This window comes from Larus michahellis, chromosome 8 (genome assembly GCF_964199755.1).
Source record: "Larus michahellis chromosome 8, bLarMic1.1, whole genome shotgun sequence".
In the NCBI taxonomy this organism is placed as follows: Eukaryota; Metazoa; Chordata; class Aves; order Charadriiformes; family Laridae; genus Larus; species Larus michahellis.
In genome coordinates, this window is record NC_133903.1 from 23,336,252 (window position 1) to 23,360,122 (window position 23,871).

The window sequence follows — 23,871 nt, forward strand, 5'->3', positions numbered from 1 at the left end:
GTTTCTGTTCAAAAAAAAAAAAAAATTAATAATGAAACTGGTTAGACTTGTAGAATTGTTGACCAAGTAATAGGATGTTCTGCTAATTGGCAGTTGGACAACAGAGTGGGGTGTGGTGCCAACAAAATGAACGCTTGCACAGGGAAACCCGATGCTGCAGCACGGGTAGAGCACACCTGGACTGCAGAGGATGCTGCCGGCGTTGGGGTCCAGTTCAGCAGGGCTGGGATTTCAAATAGCAGCGCTGGGCAGAAAGTTCACTGCGTTACGGGCCAAGCTCTCTCCTGTGACTTTGCGAGTGGCTAAGTATTGAATTCAACTTTCTGACCTCGGGGAGTGTCTCTGAACGCGCGGGCATGGTGCTGGAATTATTTGAAGCATGCAGACATACAGCTTCACGTAAGACCAGCGGAGACATGGCTTTAGCCGGGTGCTCGGGCTGAACAACAGACTCTTTTCAGAATTCTTTGCCTTCACACCTCATTGGTAAAGGAAACAGATTATGTGATTCTGTTCCTTGGGAGTTCATTTCTATACGTTTATTTTTTTATCTTTTGGCTTATTGATGTCCACAGGCTTGTTTTCCAAGCAATATAGTGCTCTCCCTGGTAAGCTGAGTAATTTGAAGTCTGTTGTGCTTTGTAGGTTGGCTTTTAAATAGGTCAAAATCAGCAGGAGAGCTTCATAACCAGAGCAATTAAGATTTTAACCCTTTATCCTATGTGCCTTATAGACAGTAGCTTATAATAGAAGTTGACTAGTAGGCTGCTGCGTGCCATAAGCAGGCACTGAAAGCCAGAGGTTTCTAGTTCCCGGCTTACAACTGAGATCTCCCTGTAGTGGAAAATTACTGAATTATGGTGTGCAAGGAGACGGGGTCAGCTTGGGGTTGGGCCAGCAAGATGGTTTTGTTGAAGAGATCTTTTTCAGTAGGAGTTGCATGCTGCTGACAGGTCAATGGTTTGGGGCATTGGCTGGGAAATTATGCAGCTCTGAAGACCAGCGCTCCAAAGCGAGTGAAAAGAGGCGAGAGGTTTGAAATGTTCCCTGACTTGCTCCTCCTCCACCTGCTTTTCCTATTGGAAAGAAATTATGGCGAATACCTGTGTAAGAATTGTTTGGTGCTGTTGGTAACTATTTGCTCTGAACTCGTGTGTCGTTCTTTTGCAATCTGTGTGTGTGCAGTAGTAGATAGAAAAAGCAACAGGAAAAAAGTTGATCGTCGGAGGTTAATTATAATTTAAAACAGGATTTGTGTTGTTAATGGAGCTGTTTAACAGAAACAGATTTGTACAAACAACCCTTCCCCCACCTTTTGCATGTGCAATCTTCCTGTTTACAGTAATCTGCTTCTCTGGGATTACCTCTCTCTTCACAGAGACTCTGAGCAATACTCGTTTTACTAGTAGCTTCCTACCTAATACAGGAAAGACTCCGTTAATCCAGCCCCTTTGCTGGGCGTTGGGAAGTAAGTTAGTGGCATCGGTTTATTAACTGTGCCTCTGTGCTAAAGGGAAGCCAGCGAGCAATCTTCCTTCATCGTTACTTACAGCTTCAGAATGTTAGATGAGGCTTTAAAGCAGCAGAGAACTATTATTTCTGTATAATTATTGCCTACATTGATTGGGATGCTGCTGATTTAGGCACAAGTCAATTATTTGCTTTGCAGATCTATCAATAGATGAAATATATACCATGGTGCTTACAGATGCATGTACTTGTGTTTGTAAATGCATGTGGTTGCATCTAACCGACAACTTTATGACATTGCTGTGGTGTTTGTGGAACATAAAGTGCCGATTCTAAGCCACTTAATCAGTTTATTGAGACGTTTTAAATACGGTAACTGCAAGGGATTGCTCGAAGAGATAGACGTTCCTCTGCCCCAGGACCCTGAGTCAACAAAACTAGCCGTGCTCCAGCTGATCTGCAACAAAACAAACCATTCAAAGCTAACTAGTTAGAAGAGCAATGAAGCAGAATTGATGCTGCTAAAAGATTTAACTTGCAAGGTGCGATGTGGAGGCAAGAGTACGATTGCTGTGTGTGCCTGCCGTTGCCCTCGCCCTGTCCCCAAAGGCCGTTGGGAGGCACTCTTGGAAGATGCCTCCCTCTCTCCCGCTGTCTTTAACTGTCCGGGTCTCGTTAAACTCGTTGTAGGAAAGGAAGAGGAGGGAATTCTTTCTTTCTGGAAAGGTCACCTTTGCCACGTCTGCCGAGCAGCCTCTGCCGCCCCCCCTAATCTCCTTACAGGAGGCCGCACCATGGCAACAGGCACCCGGCAACCTCTTCATGTCACCCGCGGGGCCGGTGGGACCGCAGCCGACAAGGAGAGAGATTTCTTCACCGCTGCGGGTCTGGCTTTTCCTCTTGCCCCGACTTATCTGTCTGGCACGATGCTCGTCTGAAATTTGTAACCTTAAGGCTTGAGGAAGAACTCCTCCTGGATTTTTTGTGCCTTTCTTCCTCTCCCGGCAGGATTTATTGTCCGAGATGTAGCCCAGAGAACGAAGTTTGAAAGGAAGGGCCGTGACACGTGGCACCGCTATGATTTGGGGATGCACTGCCAAGTGGCTGTACAATTGTTTCATGTAGGTGTGCTTGATTTGCCTTACTCCAAGCGCCCCCTCTGCTTAACTGGGATTTGTAAAATCTCTTTTTCTTTCTCCTTTAGTTGGGAATTATTCTTCTTTCCTTTCTCTTTGCCCTCTTTGTGACCACTCCATGTTTTCTTTCTCCAACATGGAGCTAAGGCTGGGGTTGGCTCCAGGCTCTCAGCCAGCTCCCCTGCATCACGCACTGAAGTACTTTGTTAGAACTGGAATTGCTGAGAGTTTGGGATAGGGACGGAAGCCAAGTGACCTCAGCAGTGCTTTCTTGAGAGGAGAAATTAGAGAGGATTTTGCAGAGATGATATTGAAGTGGTGTATTGTGGTGTGTTTATTTTAGACTTGCCCTACCTTAACTGCGGCAAGTGTTCAATTATACATGGCTGAGGTTTTAGGTTTGTGTCGGTACAGCTGCTGCTGTAACCTGTTATAACAAAGCACGCGCAGGGCAGCCAACACATTTGTACCAGGGCTGCTGTTTTGCATTTGAAATCAGTGTCTTTGTAACATCCCTCTGATGAAAGGTTTTTGCTGCCTGCACCTAGGTCATTCTATTTATTAAATGGGAACAAAGTTCTCCCTTACTGTTTAATAAATCTTATCCAACGTGAATCTACTAAAATACCTTTAGCACTTCATTTTGGACAAAAGAGCAGTCAGGTGAACTCTGCTTGTTGCTTTACATGTATCCTTTGTGATACCCAAGTTTTTGTTAAGAACCCTTTAGGAGTACCGAAGTCAGCCTTAGAAGTACTGAAGACGCCTTTTCCAAATGTGGTTTGGGTTTTTTTCCTTTCTGTTTCCCCATAGGATTGCTCAGGGGTAGGAGGAATTTCATTTTGCTAAGGTTACAAAATATGTGGATTTTTTTGTATGAGAGATGTGAGGGAAGTATATAAAAACTACTTATTTTTCAAAATTAAGGAAGCTGTTAGAAGTAGCTGTGCTTTTCACACCTCCATAAGTACTGTCTTTAAACATTTTTCATTTGATACTGAGCCTTGATACTGGGAATTGAATAGAAGAGGAAATACTGTGAGGGCAAATAGGTGAGAAAGCATTGTTTCAGAGCATCGCCTTTCTCTGTGTAACATATAGGCAGCGGATGCCTTTCTACTTTCGCATCTGTTGTTTGTGCTCAGTCACACTTGCTGGCCGTGCCGCCCTGTTTATGGGCACCCTTTCAGGGATCACTGGAGAGGCATAGGGACCAGCATGAGTTTCGATAGCTTAACAAAATCTGGAGCTGCCAGGTAAAGAGCTCCTTTTCCGCTAAGCTGGGACTGCGTGCTCTTCCTCCTTGTTGGTCATCGGTGAAGGCTTTGACTGAGTTCCAGCTAGAGGGAAAATAAGATGTGTGCGCACATCGTGTTTGTCTTTTGAAGTAGAAATGCTAGTTGTGCTTAAAGTATCGTATGACTTTATTGCAGGAGCTTATAAGCCAGGTGTCTGCTCGGAGTTGGAAGGAGCCCGGTTAAAGCCACTGTCACCTATAAACTGAGCACATTTTACAGTGCTATTTGACAGCAGGACTCCCTATTTGTGCACAAATACTGCATTAAATCAAATCAGGAGAATAAAGAAAGTGTTAGGATGCATTTTACAATGTTGCTGTTGGCTGCAAAAAGCTACGGCGCAGTGAAGGGAGGGATGCGTCTTTGAGCGGTATTCAAGAACTGGCGGGGACAAAGAGAAGCCTGCCTTGATAAAAATGCACTGTGAATTTAGGAGATGCCAGCTCTGGTAGTGCTCGGGCATTTACAGGAGAGTCAACTGAAAAAGAGAAGCAGTATGCGTTAGTGAGAGGAGGTAAAAAAGAACGGAGGGTATAAAAAAAAAAATAAATAATGGAAACTGTTGAAACTGGAAGAAGCAGCTGAAAAAGAAAATGCAAAATTTAAATGTAGATAAGCGACTTGAGTTTTGTGAAGTGGGAAATAAGGTATCTATTTGACTGTAGAGGCTTTGCATGTTAAGAAGAATCAAGTGTTTTGCGGGGAGATCGACTGCTACAATAAGAGTAGCTACCGTTCTGCCTTGGTTTTGAGATTTAGAGATTGGTGTGCTTTTTGGCGTTAACACATAACATTTATCTAGTAATCTAATCGTAGTAAATATTTTCAGTAATATATCCAAACTGATCTGTGAGGTTTCTTTAAATTTCAGCAGGTAAGTTCTGAACTTCTTGTTTTGCCATTCTTTCACTGATGGCTCAGCGCCTACAATTTCTAGGTCAGTGGGAATGGACTTCCTGGGCTTGTGTAGGTGGATTTTTTCCTTAGGAGTCTGGGATTACTGGCCTCATGTTATTTTCATACGGTTTACAGACTAATTGTAGAAATTGTTCTGAACAAACACTGAGTTGCAGCTTTCTCTGGGGTCTCGCCAACTGTTTTGGTAACTGCAAGAAAAATAATGTTTCCTTTCCCCCTTGTTCTCTTACAGGTCCCGCGGATTGCCAAAGCTGAAAGAGTCCCGTTCCCATGAGTCTTTACTGAGCCCAGGCAGCGCCGTGGAGGCCCTGGATCTTGGGTCAGAAGAAAAAGTCTTTGTCAAACCACTACACAGCAGTATCCTCGGGCAAGACTTCTGCTTTGAGGTAATGAACCCTCTCCAAACACGCAGCCGATTATACGCTGCCCATCAGTCTGAACCCTTGCAGGACACTGTTCTGTGACTTTGTCATTGGAGAACAGATGGGCAGCCGCTGCCATCCTGAGGTTTGGGTGGGGGCTGTCTAACCAGCATGCGATTTTGAAGTCCTTGAGGCTAATGGCACCCATCACTCAATGGAGAGAAATCTTTTTCAATTACTGTGTCTTCCAATTGCAAAATCTCTTTAATTTGATAAATATCTAAGCATTTGTAGTTTGCATGCAAATGTATGGCTCAAACATACTATTGTTAATAAGCTGTGTATTCATCCTCTCCAAATTCACTTAAAATTAAATTTAGAAAATATACCATAGCTGAGAAATGCGATTTCCAGTCAGAGCACCCTTCCATTAGCTCAGCCTGTTTGCCAACTGCTGAAGGAGAAGCTTCAGTAGCTGCAGAGGTATCCATTGCGCTACGGAACAGGATGCAAAGATCCTCTTGCTGTTTCAGCGCAGGCTGCAGCGCGGCACCACACGGCTCTCAGCTTTGCTTCAGAAACTGTGAGCACAGTCCTTCCCTTGCAGGACCAACAGCGTATCCGTGTGAGCTATTTGGACGAGTCTGAGGCTGTGGTAATCTGGCGTGCAGGGGCGGGCAGCAGTCTGGCTTCAGCAGGATTAGTCAGATGTGTCTAAACTGCTGGAATAAAGATCTGTTTACAACCTGGAAAACTGCTCTGGCAGAAAACCAGCAGATCAGGCCCTTCTCCCTCAGGACGTATCCAGGAACTGTTCCTGTTCGCTTCAATCTCTTTCTTCTGGTTGGAAGCGCTTTCCGGCTTGCTTAGGTTTAGGGAGTTGAGTGAAAAAAAACTGGCAACACCTTAGCTCTGAGGTTGCTGCCTCAAAGTGCTTTTTAATTGTGCGCACAAATGAATGGAAGCAGTAAATGAAGCGTGTCGGACCACATAAACATGAAAGAAGCCAAGGTGGTTCCCTCCCGCATGAACACAGAGCTGTGTATGGCATCTAGTGTCAGGGCCGGGTCGCAGCACAACTCCTTCAGTTTGTTTTAGACTGTTGCTGTATGTACAAACCCTTGGAAACATTTTGCATTTCCCGAAGATGCCATTTCCGATGTGTTTTGCCTTATATTAATACATTGTTAGTTCTGTCTGTTTTTACAATGTTAGTAACCAAGTCATCTGCCTCTGGGACTTAACGGGGAAAACGGTAAGCATTTAATAGCTGTGGATCGATTAACAAGTGTTTTTAAAAAAATAAATTAACTGGTTGATTAAAGACTTGTTTAAAAGTCTTTAAGAGGAGCCTCTGGTGTTCCTCATATGTTTCTTCAGTTTTATGTTAATTTGAACTGACTTTTTTTTTTTTTCCTCTCTACATTTTGTGGGCCTTTTAACCTCTCTGCCTCCTAGGGTCCCATATTGTTTTCCTGCTTTTTTTCATATTTACTTTGTTGCTCAGGCAGTGCTTATCTTCTTCCTTACTTTTTGGCAGCCTCTTTACATGTCTCCTAGGCTTCCCTGAACTCAGCCTGTCGTTTATATGTTCCAGGTGACCTATTCCAGTGGCAGTAAATGCTTCAGTTGCTCCTCTGCAGCAGAGAGGGACAAGTGGATGGAAAACCTACGCAGAACAGTGCAACCGAATAAGGTAATAGAAACTGTGGAAATAAGATTACCCCAGGGAATGGAGGTGGTATGATTGGATTTTCGTCCGGTGTACCAGGGCTTCCCACAGATGTGTCCTCGATTAATTTAGTCTGGGGAGAAGTCCGCTCATCGGTGTATCAAAAGCTGCTGTGTACTATTCTAGTGAGTGCAGTAGGTCAAACCTTTAATGAATAAATACACATTGGCCTGCTTCCTAGTCTCTGCCCCACTGCCTGCTTATGATGTTTCAGACCAGATGTCTGATACCGTGCACCTCAGAAGGATGGTACATGGCTTCATAGGTTTCATGTTTTACTGTGGGGGCATGGTTTGGAGGAAAAAAAAAAAAAAAAACCCAAACAAAAGGAATTTGAGCCAGAGTGAGAAGGGAAGGGGAGTCACATTATTGATCAGCTGGAAATATGATAAGTCACCTCCATAGTTGGCATACCACCTTCAAGGGACAGGCTAACGGTGCTCTCAGGGTTATTCACAAGAGAAAACAATGCAGTGTGCCATGCCAGTCTGGTGGCTTTGGAGTGGCTCCTGTGCAAAGTGTTTGCTTTCTAAACCTCTTCAAATACAGCTTTTTGAGGAAAAAAAAAATGTTCTAGTCCCCACCTTTGACATACAAAAGACAGCCCTTTGCCTCTACTTTAGAAAATATCTAGAGATTCTGATTCTGAAGATTAGAGAAGCTGATTCTGGATTCTGATTCTGACCCTGCCTCGGACACCAAAGGCAGCCCTTTGCTGCTGCTTTAGCAACACAAAATGTTCAATTTCTAGGGATTATGAATCAAAGCTGAGCTCTTTCTTCTGCACAGGACAACTGCCGTCGAGCTGAAAATGTGCTCCGTCTCTGGATCATTGAGGCAAAGGACCTGGCCCCCAAGAAGAAATACTTCTGTGAGCTGTGCCTTGATGACACTCTCTTTGCCCGCACCACCAGCAAAACAAAAGCAGATAACATTTTCTGGGGAGAGCACTTTGAGTTCTACGGTCTCCCACCTCTTCACAGCATCACAGTTCACATCTACAAGGATGTGGAGAAGAAGAAGAAGAAGGACAAGAACAATTATGTTGGCCTGGTCAACATTCCCATGGCCAGTGTAACCGGTCGCCAGTTTGTGGAAAAATGGTACCCAGTCAGCACGCCTACGCCCAACAAAGGGAAATCGGGGGGACCTTCCATCCGGATAAAGTCCCGTTATCAGACCATCACCATCTTGCCCATGGAGCAATACAAAGAATTTGCAGAGTTTGTTACCAGCAACTACACTATGCTTTGCTCTGTGCTGGAGCCTGTGATCAGCGTAAGGAATAAGGAAGAGATGGCTTGTGCTTTGGTGCACATTCTTCAGAGCACTGGGAGAGCTAAGGTAAGAGCAGGCGGCTCCTGTCAAAATGACTCCCTCTCACTGCTGATAGGTGATATCTTTTCAGTTAGAAACTAGAAAGCCTATAACCGCAAGCAACAGCAGAAGATGCATAATGGGGTAAGGCTGCAAAAAGGGTCTCAAAAGTATTTGAAAAGACTTGAGCAATTGCATCTGCCGGGAAGGCACGTAGATAGGCACAGTGCTAACAACGATTAAGAGTTGATACAAGGATCAAAGATACTGTGTACAAAGTATTAAGTGGGAGGACTATATAACTTCACGTTATTCTGCAAAGTGAGGACCTGCGTTTGGGTGTTCAGGAACCTTTTCTGCATTTCTAAAATCATGATACAGGATAACTAAGGAAGAGATTAGTATCCTGGAAAATTACTTCTATAAATAAGTTCTCTGCTGAGCAGCAGGGTGCCATTGTTGATTCAGCGCTAAGTCAGCCAATCAATGCTAACATTGATTTGGTCAGCGTTTGAACAGCCATTTGGAGAATCTATACTCGGTTAATGGTGATCCCACCTGCCCCAAGGATGTTATTAGGACTTCTGGGTGCACGCTGATGGCTGGTCCTCTGTGAGGCAGCAATTGGAGTGAGCATCAGTTTCTCCGAATAGATTGTGGGAGAATATTCTGTGGGTCTTGGGAAATTCTGAGAAGCATTAGCCAGCATTGATTTATCTGGAAGTTGCCTGTCAAGTGGATGTGTGAGTAGTACCAAGCTGTAGTCAGCTTCTTCCAGTAATGTCAGCTAGAGCAAGTTAAGCATGACCAAACACAAGTTAGAGGGTTAGAGACATGGAAGGATGGCCGTAAGCAACACCCAAGGGACAGCCTCATTTAGCTGTTCCAAAAAGGTCCTTTTATGTTTGCGTAATCCTATGCCACTCTGTTCTGCCGTTGACATACGTCTTGGAAAGACTGGTGCTCTGTGACAGCATGTGATAGGAACTCCTTCCTTACCAAGTTGTTTGTCGATCCAGAGAAGCCAGTAGCTGGAATAGCTCCCATAGGGTTGTGTTGAAATCCTGCTGGAAAACAGCCTCTGGATTCCTGCAGTGCTAGCTGCTATCTAGGTAGATAGCGTTACAACTTTGCCTTCCTAGTGCCTAAACGTTTGAACCTCGATTTACTAAAAGCATTGAGCAGCTTGGGCTGCCATAACCTACAGCCGCAAAGAAGGTACGTTTCCAGTTCACACTATGTTGGTGGTGATGCAGCTGGATGTTCCCAGTTTGCGCCCGGTGAAAATAATTCTCTCAGATTTTGCTGAAAAGAAACAGCAATAATGGATTGAAAACCAAGAGCACTAAATGTATTTTTGATCCATATTTATCATAAATAATTTGTTCCACGTATTTTACGCTCCCGTGCTAGCAACGCGTTATGGCTTCTGTAGTTAATGGGGTTATGAAACCTTACTAACGCACTCTTTGAACTGTTTGGAGGATGTTGCTGTTTGCGGCAGAACCAGCAAGTCAGTTATCAGTCAGCCCTAATTCAGGGTGGTGGTTTGTTTTGGGGGCTCTTTTTTTCGGAGCAGTTGAAGGAAGGGAAGAAAAAAAAAAAAAAAAAAAGGAGAAATAAGCTTCCTCTCCTGGAGAACTTTATTGTGGCTGAAATTGGATCTTGCAGAATACCAAGCATTTCTTGTGGAATGCTGAGTGTCCTTGACTCACATAAAGTTATCACTTCAGGAAACAAGTATTACCGTAGAATTAGAGCTTCTATCAAGAGGTTATTCACTGTATAAAGACTTGCTGATTGTTCCTGCCTGGGTATTTGAATACAGTTCAAGTTAAGCCGTATAGATCCACAGCAAGTATGTTAACTTTTTTCCCAAATCCTGAACCACTTTTCGTTTGTGAATTTAATTGATGTAAGCCACTCTTCTTATTTAAATTCCACCAAGCTATAGAAGTTGTGCCTAACTTCCATCTTGGATTTTTAAATCCAAGTTTGTATATAATATTTGGTATTAAAGGATAAGTATATCACAGTTTCTTTCAGCAGACAAAGGCACTGATAGATCAGCTGGTGAGGGTTTCTGTTCAGGACCTAAACTGAAACACAAACTTGGCTGTAAAGGGTTTTTTTTTAGACACTTTTGCTTCTCGCTTTATAATTCGTGATCATTTTATAAGTATAATAAACCCAAGAGGAGCCCTGCCTAGCTATTTCCTTGGCACATACTGCGTGTAGCACCTGCACCCTGTGTCCGAAGCTGGGCAATTATTCCAGTAATCCTCTGGCTCCTCTGTTTATCCTTCCTTCTTGGCTTCTGCAGTTAGCCTGACATGACTGAGTCTGATTAAAATAACCGCTTGCCGTTTGACCTTTTTCTTCAGGACTTCTTGACGGATTTGGTGATGTCTGAGGTAGATCGTTGTGGGGAGCATGATGTCTTGATCTTCAGGGAGAACACGCTTGCTACCAAAGCTATTGAGGAATACCTAAAGTTGGTAGGGCAGAAGTATCTTCACGATGCACTAGGTAAGAAAGTGCCCGTTTGCATTGCAAGGGTTAACCCTGCACTGTCTGCAACGTGACTGAAGCCTCATGCCTCTAGGAATGTGGGATGGGAAGGAACTGCCTCAGAACTGAGCCCAGGTGTCTCACATCCAGATAGCAAAATAGGTGCTGTCTTACTCTTGATGCTCTTTGGTGCCTGCAGGAGTAGCACCCAAGGCAAGGCAAACTTGATTTGATATAGCTGAGTCCCTCTTAAAGTTCGTATCACTACAGTATGTTTTTCTGGGTAACCTTTTGAGTCTCTAGTTGTGATGAAGAGGTATAATAATGTAATGACTTGTGGGCAATGGTGTTTGTTCCATCTGATATATGAACAGGCTTAAAAAAGGGATTTTGATACATCACTTAACAGCGGAAATTGAGACCGATACCTTGTGTTATGGTGTCAGGAGTGAATCTGGTATCATGTGCAATCCAATTAGGTGGAGATTTCAGAAAGGGTTAATGAATGAGAAGCATACATTTCACTAATCTCCTTTTATGATGAAGAAGCTCCTGTACTCACTTTAGGCTGAAGTGCCGCCACCTGGGGTGTTAGATATGCTCAGGGGTGTCTGGTTGACAACCAAAGTTCTCGTCCACAAGAGCATATTGCTGGGGCGCCTCCAGTCCATCTCTTTCATGTGCCGTTGTAGTTAACAGCGAATGTCAGCTATGGCATTAACAAGCGTTAAGCATGAGATGCCCGCCCTAGTGCTTGGGTTGGATGCACGTAGTAAAAGAAAATTAATTTCAAATGCTTCAGCTGCAACTGCTGGTAATGCTGGCATGTTCCAGAGTGAACCTTGGACTTGCTCAGCCCTTACCTTTGCCACACATCAATTAGTTCATAAACATTTGCGTTAATCTTTTAAACTGGTATCTTGCCCCATCAAAAATCCTTGGGCAAACATGGCCAGAGGGAGTGAGGCTGCAGGGCTACTGAGGAGCAGTACAGGGCAGGAGATCAACGTGCAGACTGTCTAGGGAGCCTCCCGCTGCCTTTATCCAATGTGCTTTTTACTCACCGCCTCATTAAAACTGCCTGGGCAACCTGTGGTGTCCTACTCCATTCCACCCGTGGGGTCTTGGTGTCCGTAGTTGGACATGCCAGAGTGGCTTCTAGTAATTGTATTATTGTCCCCTCTCCACCAAAAGGTTCTGCTCTAGTCATAAGCCACTGCCTTGGGAATTACTGTCCACGCAACTAATACTGCAATAAAGAGGACCAAAAAACATGCATGCCCTCTTCCAAAGAAACTCACAGCCTCACTACAGCTAGCTTGTACCAACTCCATGCAGTCTTGGTTATCCGCAATTGCATAAGGAGCCGCCCATCCCCCTGTTACTTCTTGGATGAAGAAAGCTTTGGAAATTGATACAAGAGAAACATGATCAGGCCAAAGCCCAGTCCCACACCACATCCTTTCACACACAAAAAAAACCCACCCCAGTCTCGCTTGTCCTCAGCAATCCCAGATGCTGGCAAGTCATCAAGGAGGTAGTTGGCTAAATTAATGTTCCAACGGTCAGTAGAGTCTGGTCTGTGATTATACGCGTTTTGGCCATTTCTTAAGTGCAATGAGCCCGTTCTGGTAGTCTTATTCTCATGGGTGGAACCACTGCGTACAAGCCACAGTGCTGGCCTCTTGCTTGGTATGCAGAAATGAGGAACGTAATACTTTGTACGATGCTTTTCAGCAGCCTGAACGATAAGCTGTGGGACCAGTATATTGCATTTGTCTGCAAGCCCCTTAATGTGCAGTAATTACATAAAAATATTTTAAAATTAATGACTTCTAATATATCATTTAGAGCATTGGTGCTGAGTGATAAGATTGTAAATCAGAGACATGAGAGATGGAAAATCCCCCTAAGGTCATCCAGCTCGTCTGTAGCTCAGGGCAAGATTGTTCATGACAATACAGCCATCTAATTCTTTGTCGAGTTTTAAGTGTCGTTTTGCTCAGATGCCATGTTCTTTGAAAGGATTAACAACGTCACGCTCGGTGTTAGCTATTTAATACATATGTAAGAGCATCTTAATATATGATTAAGGCAGGGTCTTGCGGACCACAAAGAATAAGTTTCAAATGCGTTTAAAGAAAAAAAAAAATAATAATCCAGTAAGCAACAGTTAAAGCAGAATTGGCTCAATAGAAGCGATGCCCAGAGTTTTGCGAGTAAGTGATCTAGATGCCCTCAGCAGAAATTTTTTGGACCCCCAAAAAACCCAAAAGCTTATAGAAAATGTGCTGCCTGCTTTGCTTGCAAGAACACTGCTGACTTAAGGTTTGAGGAGAGGGCGTGGGAGGTGTTTAGGGGTTTTGGTGAAAACAAAGACAAAAAAACAAAACCCTTTTGCACAAACCAGCCTTGTGGTGTTAGCTTGGAGCCCAGAAGATCATCTGAGGAGAGATGAAATTAAAAGACATTGAATCATTAAATGAACGAATAAAGAGTTTTTCCTAGCGAACAACAAAAGTTTTAAAATCGCTTGGTGTGCTGGCGTATATAGGAGGAAAACTACTAAGTAGTTCATTCCAGTATGTCAAACAAAGGAAACTTCGTCTGGTTATGTAAGTGTCCGGTTTCTCTTGTGATGCCGTAAGAGAAGGACGATGGAAATGCAAAGGATTTTGAAAGATGCAGGCTACAAGGTGTTGAAAAAGGGGTTTGAGAAAATTAGCGGTATGTAGCTAGCACTCAGGTATTACTCTTACTCAAGAGGAAGGTGACACTTTTTAAAATTTTTTTTAAAATGGTAAATTTGGAAGTAATAAAAACAAATAGTGTTGTCAAGTGCATGAAATTATGAAGACAAATAGCACAGCTTCGTTTCTAAGACTGTGGATAATTTTGTAGTCGAGAATACAATTTGAATACAAAGTCAAATCCTGTTCTTTAGGCGATAAGCGAAGTGTCTGCAGGGTTTATGAGCAAAGCCGTCCTGTTGCTGCACCTACATTTGCGGGCAGCGAGGGCACGGGAGGCTGAAGCATCAGAGCACCGGCCGTCTGATCTGTCACAGCAAGTGCTCTGTTCTGAAGGAGCTGGGAGGAGTCATGTCCCCAACATCTGGTGTCTGGAGGCTGTATTGCAGACACAGGGAGCAGAAGAGGCAGTTGCCAAGGAAAGACATAAGCAGGATTTAAAGGTGTGTCAAGGAGGCTTTTCATGTAACTACCCTGGTTTGTCGTGCTCTTCCCTTTGTCCAGGGGAGTTTATCAAGGCTTTGTATGAGTCAGATGAAAACTGTGAAGTGGATCCCAGCAAATGTTCATCCAGTGAATTAACAGATCATCAGAGCAACCTGAAAATGTGTTGTGAGCTGGCCTTCTGCAAGATTATCAATTCTTACTGGTGAGGCATCTCCCCTCCCCTTCTCCCACATTAGGTCATTTGCTTAGAGGGCGCCCATTCCTCCTCTGAAGATAAGAAAACAGCAGATGTGGAGGGAAATAGCATAAACCCGTCTGTCTTCTGACGCTGCCTTCGTTTCCTTTCCTCACTACCTTCCTACGTGTGACACCATATTGCAGGTGGAACTCGTGCCCAAATTGAGGGGTTCCAACCCTACAGACTGTACCTGACAGGAACTTCTGCTGAAATACTTTGCCAAGGGAACACGTACTGAGCTGTAGCTGAATAAAGTAAGAAGATAACAGCTTAGCTTGAACTTGGAATAAAAACCTGACACTTTTGATGTCTGCAGAAAACTTTCAGACCCTTTAGATCTGTAGAACTGAACAGGAAATCACAGGGAGGAAACACTGGCAGAGAGACTTCCGTTAATCTGTGTTTCTGAGTAGCAGTGAAAGAACATGGGCCTTTCTGCTTCCAGATGAAGCACAGGGAAAATACTGAGAGAGTTAATAAGCGAAATAAGAATTTGAGTTATGGAAATGAGTTCAGTTTGGTTTAGTTTGTTTTTAGTATTCTAATGCCCTGTTTGCACCAGGGTAGCGACGGATAAGTAGTTCTTAGCTCGCAAATCGGTGTGTCTGAAAATGGCTTCACTTAACATATATGAACAAGGGATGCTTTAAAGACTACTTAAGTATTACCAGATTAAATGGGGATCTAAGAATAGATGCCTAATGGCATTTCCTAGCCTAGAGAGCGAAAAGAGGGGAAAAAACCCCAAGAGACGATGATGTTTTCTCACAGATAATTATTTCAGATGATTGGTCACCAGTTCAACTTGTTGTATCTCGTTGCTCGTGCGATTTTATTTCCTGGCTTATTGTTTTTCAGCGTATTCCCTCGTGAGCTGAAGGAGGTATTTGCATCTTGGAAGCAGCAGTGCCTGAGCAGGGGCAAGCAGGACATCAGTGAACGCCTGATCAGTGCCTCCCTCTTCCTCCGCTTCCTCTGCCCCGCTATCATGTCCCCCAGCCTCTTTAGCCTCATGCAGGAGTATCCTGACGACCGAACATCTCGCACGCTCACACTTATTGCTAAAGTCATTCAGAATCTCGCCAATTTTGCTAAGTAGGTGGTGGCAATAAAAGTGAAATCTGTGCCTCCAGGGGCGCGAGTCACTGGAGGTTACTGTGGAGCAAGGAGAGCCCTGCTTGGTAGTCAACGTTTGCAGGCAGCTGATTCTCTGGCAAACTGAAGTCAGCTTTAGAAAAGGAGGAAACTTCTCACTTATATGTGAATGCTGTTCCCTTTGAGACACCTCAGTGCTGAGCTAGATAAATTCTCCTTTTCACATGCAGATCTGAGCTGTGTTGAATTCAGTAGAGGGGACACAGTATAAAACCAAGAGAAGCCATGCATTAGCATGTCAGTGTGTATGCCAGTTCAAAAGGAAAAAAAGCCTGTTCCCACCAAGGATCATGATTGTCCTTTCTTCCTCCAGAATTCCCAGCTGAATGATGCAAAGGGCATGGCATGTCGCTTACAGGGGAGGAGATGCAGAGAAGGGGAGGAGAGAAAGGGTGTCTGTTGAAGGGAGGGGGGAGAGATGTGTTGAGTCCTTGATTGTAATATGAACAGTGAATTATTAGTATTTAAATAAGTTCAAGGAAGTGGTGAATCTCTTAAATTGTCCTTTTCTTCCTCCCAGACTAAACCTTCAGAAAGGCAGGTCTAAAGTTAGGCGTTTACGTAATTGTCTATAAGCACTTCTGCTCTGTATTTTGTGTGGAAATTATTGACTGGGTTTCCCCCCGCCTCCCCTTTCTCGCAGGTTTGGTAACAAGGAAGAATACATGGCCTTCATGAATGACTTTTTGGAACATGAGTGGGGAGGAATGAAGCGTTTTCTCCTGGAGATCTCTAATCCAGATACCATCTCAAACATGCCTGGATTTGAGGGCTACATCGACCTGGGCAGAGAGCTCTCAGTTTTGCATTCCCTCTTATGGGAGGTTGTGTCCCAACTTGATAAGGTAAAGCAGGCTGGAGGCCCGGGAGGGTGAATCCGGCGATTGTATCATAGCAACAGTAAACACTAGCAAACATCAAGGGAGCAGCTGAATCCTGCTTTAGGGAGAACTTATTCAACAGCTTTTGAGAGGAACGTTTGATAGTGGTATTTCACAACTGTTCTTAGCGTGATTTCAGATCAAGGCCCGAAGCAGGGCATGTGAAGTGGTTGGGCTTCAGCAGCAGTGCAAACACTTTGTAGAGCCTTAAGTAAGGCTGAGTGTTCAGCAGTGGAGAGGGCAGTGCTTAAAAGTAGGCCTGGAATTCCCTGAGCAACCGGTCCTTTCTCATAAGTGAGCTGGAAAAAAGGGAGGGTGTTTGGACAGAAAATTAAAATTTTTTTCGTTTGCCCTTTTTGATACTAATGGAGGTACTTTGCTACACACAAGGCTCTGGTGGAATAACGTGTTGGCCGGCCAAAACTGTTCTCACTAAAGACGTGATCCGAAGCCTGCTGGGATGTTCTCAGTTCTGCAGTCTTTGGATTAGTTTTTAGTATAGAAGAGGATGCCATGTAAAAACCTGATCGCACTCACAGTTTTATCCTGTAAAAAGCAAGATGCTTTTTGCTGTGGATTGTGCTGGGGTCATATGTGTTGTCCAGATTCTGTTCTGCTGATTGCAATAGATATCGCCAACAATAAGCATTGCTTCCATTTAGCTGTAGAAGGAGAAAAGGCAGTAGTTTGCTCTTCCTTACCTATGTGGCTTTGCAGGATCCAAAATCGTTAAAACCTTGATAGCAGGATCCAAAATCATTAAAACCTTGATAGCAAAGGTAGTTGAGAAGACCCAGAAAAGCTGAGCTGTGAGTCTTTTTTTTTTTTTTTTTTTTTTTGCAAGTGCTTGGAACTGTTCCGTATTTCAACTTTTAGATGTGTGTTGTTTTGTCCGTATTCCATTTATATTATTCTTTCTTTTGAAGCTGGAGAGGTGAGATGAATTGCAATGCACTCTTAATGTTTTTATTGCTTTAAGGTTTGCCAAAATAGTTATTTGTTGGGTATCTGTTTTCTTGCAGTACATTATTTAAAACAGAAAACAAAAAAAAACCCCTGAGTTTGTTGCATCAGAGTAAATTGAAATGTCCTTGACTCAAAAAGGTGATATATATTAATCTTAGTTAATCTTAGTTTGATAGCAATATATGAGCTTGTTTTTCCGTTTCCCTCATACATGCACACCGTTGTATATTCAAAATGTCACAGGCAGGCAAGTCAGCTATAAAGACAATTCAGCAGCCTCAGGAAAACAGGCAAAGGGAGACTCAGAAGACCGGATCCTCCGTTTCTCCAAATGGGGGTACACCCACCAGTGCAGGGAACGCTGCCGTCTCCCTCCGAGCTGGTCAGACGTTAGGTCAAGAGAAACCCAGCTCCAGTCTTTAGAACTGCAAATGGATCTTCGGATGTGGTGTTAGTTACTGTGAGCTCCTCTCTGAATGCAGCGGGCATAAACGTCTTGGGCAGCGAGGAAAGGGAGGAGCCCGACCTGGATAAACCGTCACAGCAGATCTGCTTTGCCCGTTCTGTAGGTTAGGTGCATGGTTCTGTCCTAACAGGGCCTCGGGAGCTGGTACAGTGCTTTGCTAAAAAGAGAATTAAGGCGTAAGGTTACATTGCAATACTGCTTTACTGTAGGTGATGACTGGGAAATGATGAGAGAAGTCACCTCAGAGGTTTTAATAGACACAGAAGTGCTGTACGAAAGCGCCTGTAAAGAGATCTTTCTCTGGAGCCAAACTGACTGAACACCTGCTTACAGGAAAAATAAGGATATCTTTGTAAAAAGCATTGTCTTCCTAGTGGAGTTTTACTTTCTTATAAACCTTCAGCACTTTCAACTTCTTCCTGCAGTCCTGAGAGCCTGAAGATGCCCTGTAGATGATAGAACCAGCAGTGACCCAAAGCGGAGAGAAAGATAAAGAGCCTGAATGAGCAGCCTTCCTTGCTGGAAGGTCAGCTGCTCTTATCCTAGGCCTGGGCAACACTGAGCTAACATGTAATTGAACAAGAAGCAACACATTTAATCCTAGGTCGATGTGATTATGTTGGGCCGAGGATCATTGATGTTTTCATGCAGTTATTTTTCACTTTTAGGTAGGGAAGAATGCCTTAGTTGTTGATAACAGGGTGCTGCAGAAGATGGCATCAGCGTAGGATGCTAAAAGCAAAAGGCTTATGAAATGAAAACCTTCCCTCTCCCCATCTCCCTCAACCCTTGCGATTCTCTCATGATCCCCTGAATGCCGCATCCCCTTGTCTGTTGGCATGCATTTCCTTTACCACATGACACCCTTTGCCTGGAAAGTTCCCCCACTAGCTGAATCTGTAGTCTTGGAATGCCCTTTAATGATTAGATACCATAGTTTTCACTTTGACCTCACCCACCCTGGACTCAGTTCGCTTTGCATGATAGTTTTGCATTGGAATGGCAGTAGTTTTGTTTTATTGAGCATGATTTTTATTTTTGTGGGTCAATCCTAATTTCTTTTCTATTTCCTTTTCTTTCCTCAATGTCTGCTGCACCCTGTTTCGTCTCCTCCATCCATCTCGTCGCCGTGGTTACGCTGCTCCGTAACACTGCATTACGGTCCTGGCACACCCGCACACAACCACCCACCCTCCTTCCTTCCACCTCCACCCCTCCGCCTCTGTGCATCGTTATCAAAAAAACTGGCGGATGTCGTGGTGCTTGTTGTCCAATTAGGGTGAAAATTCCTTCCTACAGGCGACCGTGGCAAAACTGGGACCTCTTCCTCGTATTCTTGCCGATATCACCAAATCAATGACCAACCCTACGCCAATACAGCAGCAGCTGAGGCGTTTCACTGAGCACAGCTCTAGTCCAAACGTCAGTGGCAGTCTCTCCTCAGGGCTTCAGAAGATATTTGAGGACCCCACTGATGGGTATGTAACAGCCAGAGCTCAAGGGAAGATGTGGGCTAAGGGGGTTGGTCGTCCTGTTGGAGTTGAGCACACCGTCATCGGAGCTGTCTGCCCAGGCCAGCTGTAGGAGTGGGGAGCTTGGTCCTCTGTCACGGGCAATACACAGTCCCAGTAAGAGGTGCGCAAGGTGGCACTGGAGACCTGAAGCTTTTGACTTACCCAGGTCTGAAACGTGTCTCTAGGAGTCAATGACTTCAGCCGCTAAAAACTGGTTTTGCAATTTACTGCCGGTCCGAGTGTTCGGATGCGTAGTCAGCCATAACATTTCCTTTTGGCTATCAGGCCACTTATTTACTACTAATGAAAAAACTAGGCTGTAGGTGGAACGTGTTACCAGTGGGACAGCAAAAATAGTTCCTCCTCTGTTTAGTGCAGCGTTTCTCACCCTGTAATAGCTGTTAAGCAAAAAGCTGTGACAGAAGTGCCAAAGAGCTTGGATGGTCTCAGAGTAGTTCCTGCGCTGTCAGGTACAAAAGCCAGTTTTGTCATGTGGAAACATCTGCGCTCTGAGCTTACATATAGATCTACAGGAGCCTTCATGCAACTCCTGCGGCATCTTCAGACCCCTGAAATACATAACGCTGGCGAAGGGTTAAATGGGATCTGAACTGCTCCAAAGTCTCGCTGGAGACAGAAGTGTCTGAGGGGGAAGGGTTTGGTGGGAATGGTTTACATTTCACCTGTGAAAAAAAATAAAGATGAAGCACTTCTTGAATCAAACGTAATTCTCAAAGATAAGTGGTAATTAAGGAAGAGTGTGTTCTGACTTGAACACAAAAAGCTCATAAAAGGAAATCTGGTTCCTTGAAGCTTTCAGTTGGGGGGGAGGTTAAATGAGGTAGAAAGACTTCTCTGGGACAGATCTCTCAGCATCTTGGTTGCTTAAAAATTAACCAAATTCCTTTCCACTCCACAGTGACTTGCATAAGCTGAAGTCTCCAACCCACGAAAATGTAGATGGATATTTTAGGGGCAAGACCTTACTGTTGGTTCAGCAGGCATCCACCCAGAGCATGACTTACTCAGATAAGGATGAAAGGGACAGCATCTTGCCCAATGGACGTAGCATCTCTCTCATGGACCTCCAGGATCCTCACACGGCTCACAGTGACCATGCTTCTATCATGCACGATGTGCCTTTGCGCTTGGCCGGCAGCCAGCTCTCCATCACCCAGGTGGCGAACATCAAACAGCTGTGGGAAACTCAGAGCACACCCCAGAGCGCTCCCCAGGTGAGGAGGCCTCTGCACCCGGCTTTAAACCAACAGGGCAGCCTCCAGCCTCTGTCGTTCCAGAACCCGGTTTACCATCTCAACAACCCAACCCCGCCGATGCCGAAGGCCTCTGTGGACTCCAGCCTGGAGAACCTGAGCACTGCCAGCTCCCGGAGCCGAAGCAACAGCGAAGACTTCAAACTCAGCGGACCCAGCAACAGCAGCATGGAGGACTTCACCAAGCGCAGCACGCAGAGTGAGGACTTCTCCCGGCGCCACGCGGTCCCAGACAAGCACGTCCCCATCGCGCTGCCCCGCCAGAACAGCAGCAGCCAAGCACAGATCCGCAAAATGGACCAAGCCGGGCTGGGCGCCAGGGCCAAAGCCCCACAGTCCTTGCCACACAGTGCTTCCCTGCGGAGCACGGGCAGCGTGTCGGGAGTGTCGGGGGCCATGGTGGCTGAACCCCTTCAGAATGGGAGCCGGTCCCGGCAGCAGTCCTCGTCCTCTAGAGAAAGCCCTGTCCCAAAGGTGAGGGCAATTCAGAGGCAACAAACGCAGCAGGTAAGGAAAGCCTTTTTCCAGGTGTTTTCTGCTTTGATGTTTAGCTGATTGCTGCCGACCTTCAAAGCTTTTTGACCATTGAGTTGAATCAAGAGTACTGGCACTGAAGCGAATGGCCGGTAGCAAGTGTAAGGAGTAGTCATGCTTGTTACCCTTACAGGCTTGGCAAGCCTAGCTTACCTATTATTTTGCGATGATTTTGCACTAAATTTGGGGGGGGAGGGAAGTTTCCCATTTACTAAGGTAGCAGCAAGCCTGCTGAAAGAAACAAAACTTGAAAATTTCCCTGAATAAAAAACACAACCAAGAACAACAGAAGCAGCTTTGTTCCAAATCGTAGCTAAGATCACCACGTGAGACTGCATTTGCCCTGTGGTGCTAATTTAAAAGCACGGCTACCTAAAAACAGAGACATAAACAAAGATAAAATACCATAGAAAAACTGCTGCCAAAATAATAAATAAGTGCCGTTATCTTAAGTGTGGAGAAATCTATATCTCACCATGATGCAACAATCTATTGCTGGTCCCCAAATAAAAACTGCTTTTTCATTAATCATCCCAAACTATGAATAATGCAAACACTTTCTGGAAAGGAGAGCTTATATATACCAACACCTAATGCGCTTTATCAGTTGTTCATAGGCGACTGTAAATCAAGATTTTCTGTCAAAAAGCCAGCATTCCTTTACCTTAAGGAAAAAAAAAAAATCCTGTTGTGATTTGCTGTGTATGAAAATATTTTCCTGCATTAGTTTAATCTTAAAGAGAAAATGAGTATTTAAATGCTTGGCACTACAGTGAAGGTAGAAAATGTTTTGATCTGCAGGTCAGAGGGAAAGTGGTTGTTTGTAAGAATGTCACATTCGCGCATACAGATCAGCTGGGCAGGGTGAGGCTCTCAAAGGCAACACCTGCACTATTCTTTGGTGTTAAGTGGTTTCGTCTGTGGTCACTGTGAGGGTAAACATGGTCATGTTTGATTTACCTTACCTAGGATAGAAGGCTTTTTTTTTTTTAGCTCCTGCTTTCCACAAGACCTTCTGGGAAGGATGCTTCTCTGCACACAGCCATGAGCGAGGACTTAGCTCCAGAAAGTTGCAGCCTCTGAGACTGCACCGTGCTGCTGGTGAAGTTACATCCACCAGGACCAGGAGGTTATGATCCTCCTTGCTGACGTTGCCCTGTTGGCAAAAGCGCTGGTGAAATATGGTTATGCAGGGAGAAGGTTTTTGGCTCGTAGGGTAAAGCTGGCAGAAGAACTTAGTTGCCGGTGTGAGCTCCCACTCTGCCGAAGGTTTTACTGGTATCTCTGTTGCTGTAGCTTTCTTGGCAAACTCCTGAATGTTACAGTCGAAAGGAGGAAAACCTGGATGACGCCTGGGAACCCAGGAGCAATCAGGGCTTCAAAACTACTTTGATACCTCAATTTCATTAAAGTACAAGGAGATCAGAAACACTGAATCACAAAGCAAAGCTTAATATGCCAAGTTAGTAATACCAAAAAAAGTAATTGTGTATTATTTGAAGTGTATATGTTTGTGTCCTCCTTTGGAGCCTGTGTTTTATATTTGGGCATAGACGCGTCGATTGGTAAAGTATGTTGAATACAACTAAGCCTAGTGCGGAGGTGGTACAAAATGTTTAGGCCAGTAATAAGGATAAATTTGAAGGATAAACTCCCTTTGCAGTTTTCAGGCGTCCAGTGTGAACCTCTGTTGTATGATCTGCTGAGTTTTATTGTATGGTTCTGTGTAGTGTCCTGGCCAAAATCCACGGGGAGCTGGTGCCTTTCCTCAGGGCTTGTTCTGGGAAGCGCCTAGACAAATACAAAAAGAAGGCTTTACTTTGAAGGTGTTAGAGTAAGGAGGAGAAAGTACAGGTGGTGTGTCTCCAGTCTTTGTGCATACACCTTACACGGGTGGCTTCTGTCCTGTGCGTATTTACGAGAAATGTTCAGTTAGCTGTTTGCAAAGCCCTGGCTCTTCTCATCTTAAATTGCTGGTTACCCAGCTGCCCCCAAGGAAATGCATTACCTTTGCTTGTTTAGCATCAAAGTGGCTGTCTCAGACTTGCCTCTTCTCCAGTGACTTTTTACGTTCAGCTTCATAGACGCCTGCGACTACGACTGGCTTCAGGGCAGTCTCCTTCCCCTCTCTTGTAGGCGATGTGCGTCTACTTATTTTTCCACTCTACTTTCCATACTAATTGTTTCCCCTGGATTCGTTAGAGGACTTGCTTCTACTTTATTCAGAGAAATCAATTTGTTCTTTCCTTCCCTGCACTCTTGAGAAATGTCTTGAAGTGTGCCAGATCGAGTGGCTGTAATGTTTTTGAGGCAAATTCCATTGCATCCTTTTAATTGCAAATTGTGTTGTGGAATTCTGCTCTTATTTAAAAAAGAAAAAGAGAAAAGAGAAGTTGGGCATGTTCTTTCTGGGCTTGTTCTTTCTAGGCATGCTTTGTGGGCGTTATAATTATTAGACTCTGTTCTCTACAAGTCCCATTTGTTTCTGAATATAGAGCTAGGCCCTTTGTTTGCTGGGAGAGGTCACTTTTTGCCTTCCATTTCCATTTAGTAGGTAGGTGGGAACAGAAATGTCAGTGTGTTCCTCTGGAAGAGAAGCAAAGAGGGGAATTAATACACGTTCCTAGCAGGCTTTTTCTTACACACACACACCCCCCCTTTATTAGAGTATAACTCATAACCTATTACCATGTGAAGCGCTTGCCATCCACTTGGTCTTTGTAGGCTTTCTGAGTTTGGCTGCTGAAAATATTCTGTCCTGCAGCTTGTGAGGTTGTTTGGCAAGGTTTGCTGCCGAGCGGCACTCAGTTATAAGGCTGGTGATGTAGTTTATAGTCACCCTTCTGCTGCTTAGTCCTCCATAACTCCAATGAACGGTGACGCTGTTCATCCGTAGCTGTTC

General features: G+C 44.5%; 1 protein-coding gene across 12 annotated transcripts in view; it reads left to right on the forward strand.

Moving 5' to 3' along the window:
* The window catches only part of RASAL2 (RAS protein activator like 2), a 186,776-nt gene that overhangs the window by 152,658 nt on the left and 10,247 nt on the right, over positions 1-23,871 (forward strand). For 8 of the 12 annotated variants that reach the window (XM_074599510.1, XM_074599511.1, XM_074599515.1 and 5 more), the window contains 9 exons: positions 5,055-5,208; positions 6,782-6,880; positions 7,706-8,260; positions 10,618-10,762; positions 13,999-14,143; positions 15,038-15,274; positions 15,978-16,179; positions 18,926-19,125; positions 20,081-20,942. In XM_074599510.1, the coding sequence (XP_074455611.1) occupies positions 5,055-5,208; positions 6,782-6,880; positions 7,706-8,260; positions 10,618-10,762; positions 13,999-14,143; positions 15,038-15,274; positions 15,978-16,179; positions 18,926-19,125; positions 20,081-20,942 (2,599 nt within the window). The remainder of the gene's footprint in view (positions 1-5,054; positions 5,209-6,781; positions 6,881-7,705; positions 8,261-10,617; positions 10,763-13,998; positions 14,144-15,037; positions 15,275-15,977; positions 16,180-18,925; positions 19,126-20,080; positions 20,943-23,871) is intronic. The other 4 variants (XM_074599512.1, XM_074599514.1, XM_074599508.1 and 1 more) reach the window with 1 other exon arrangement.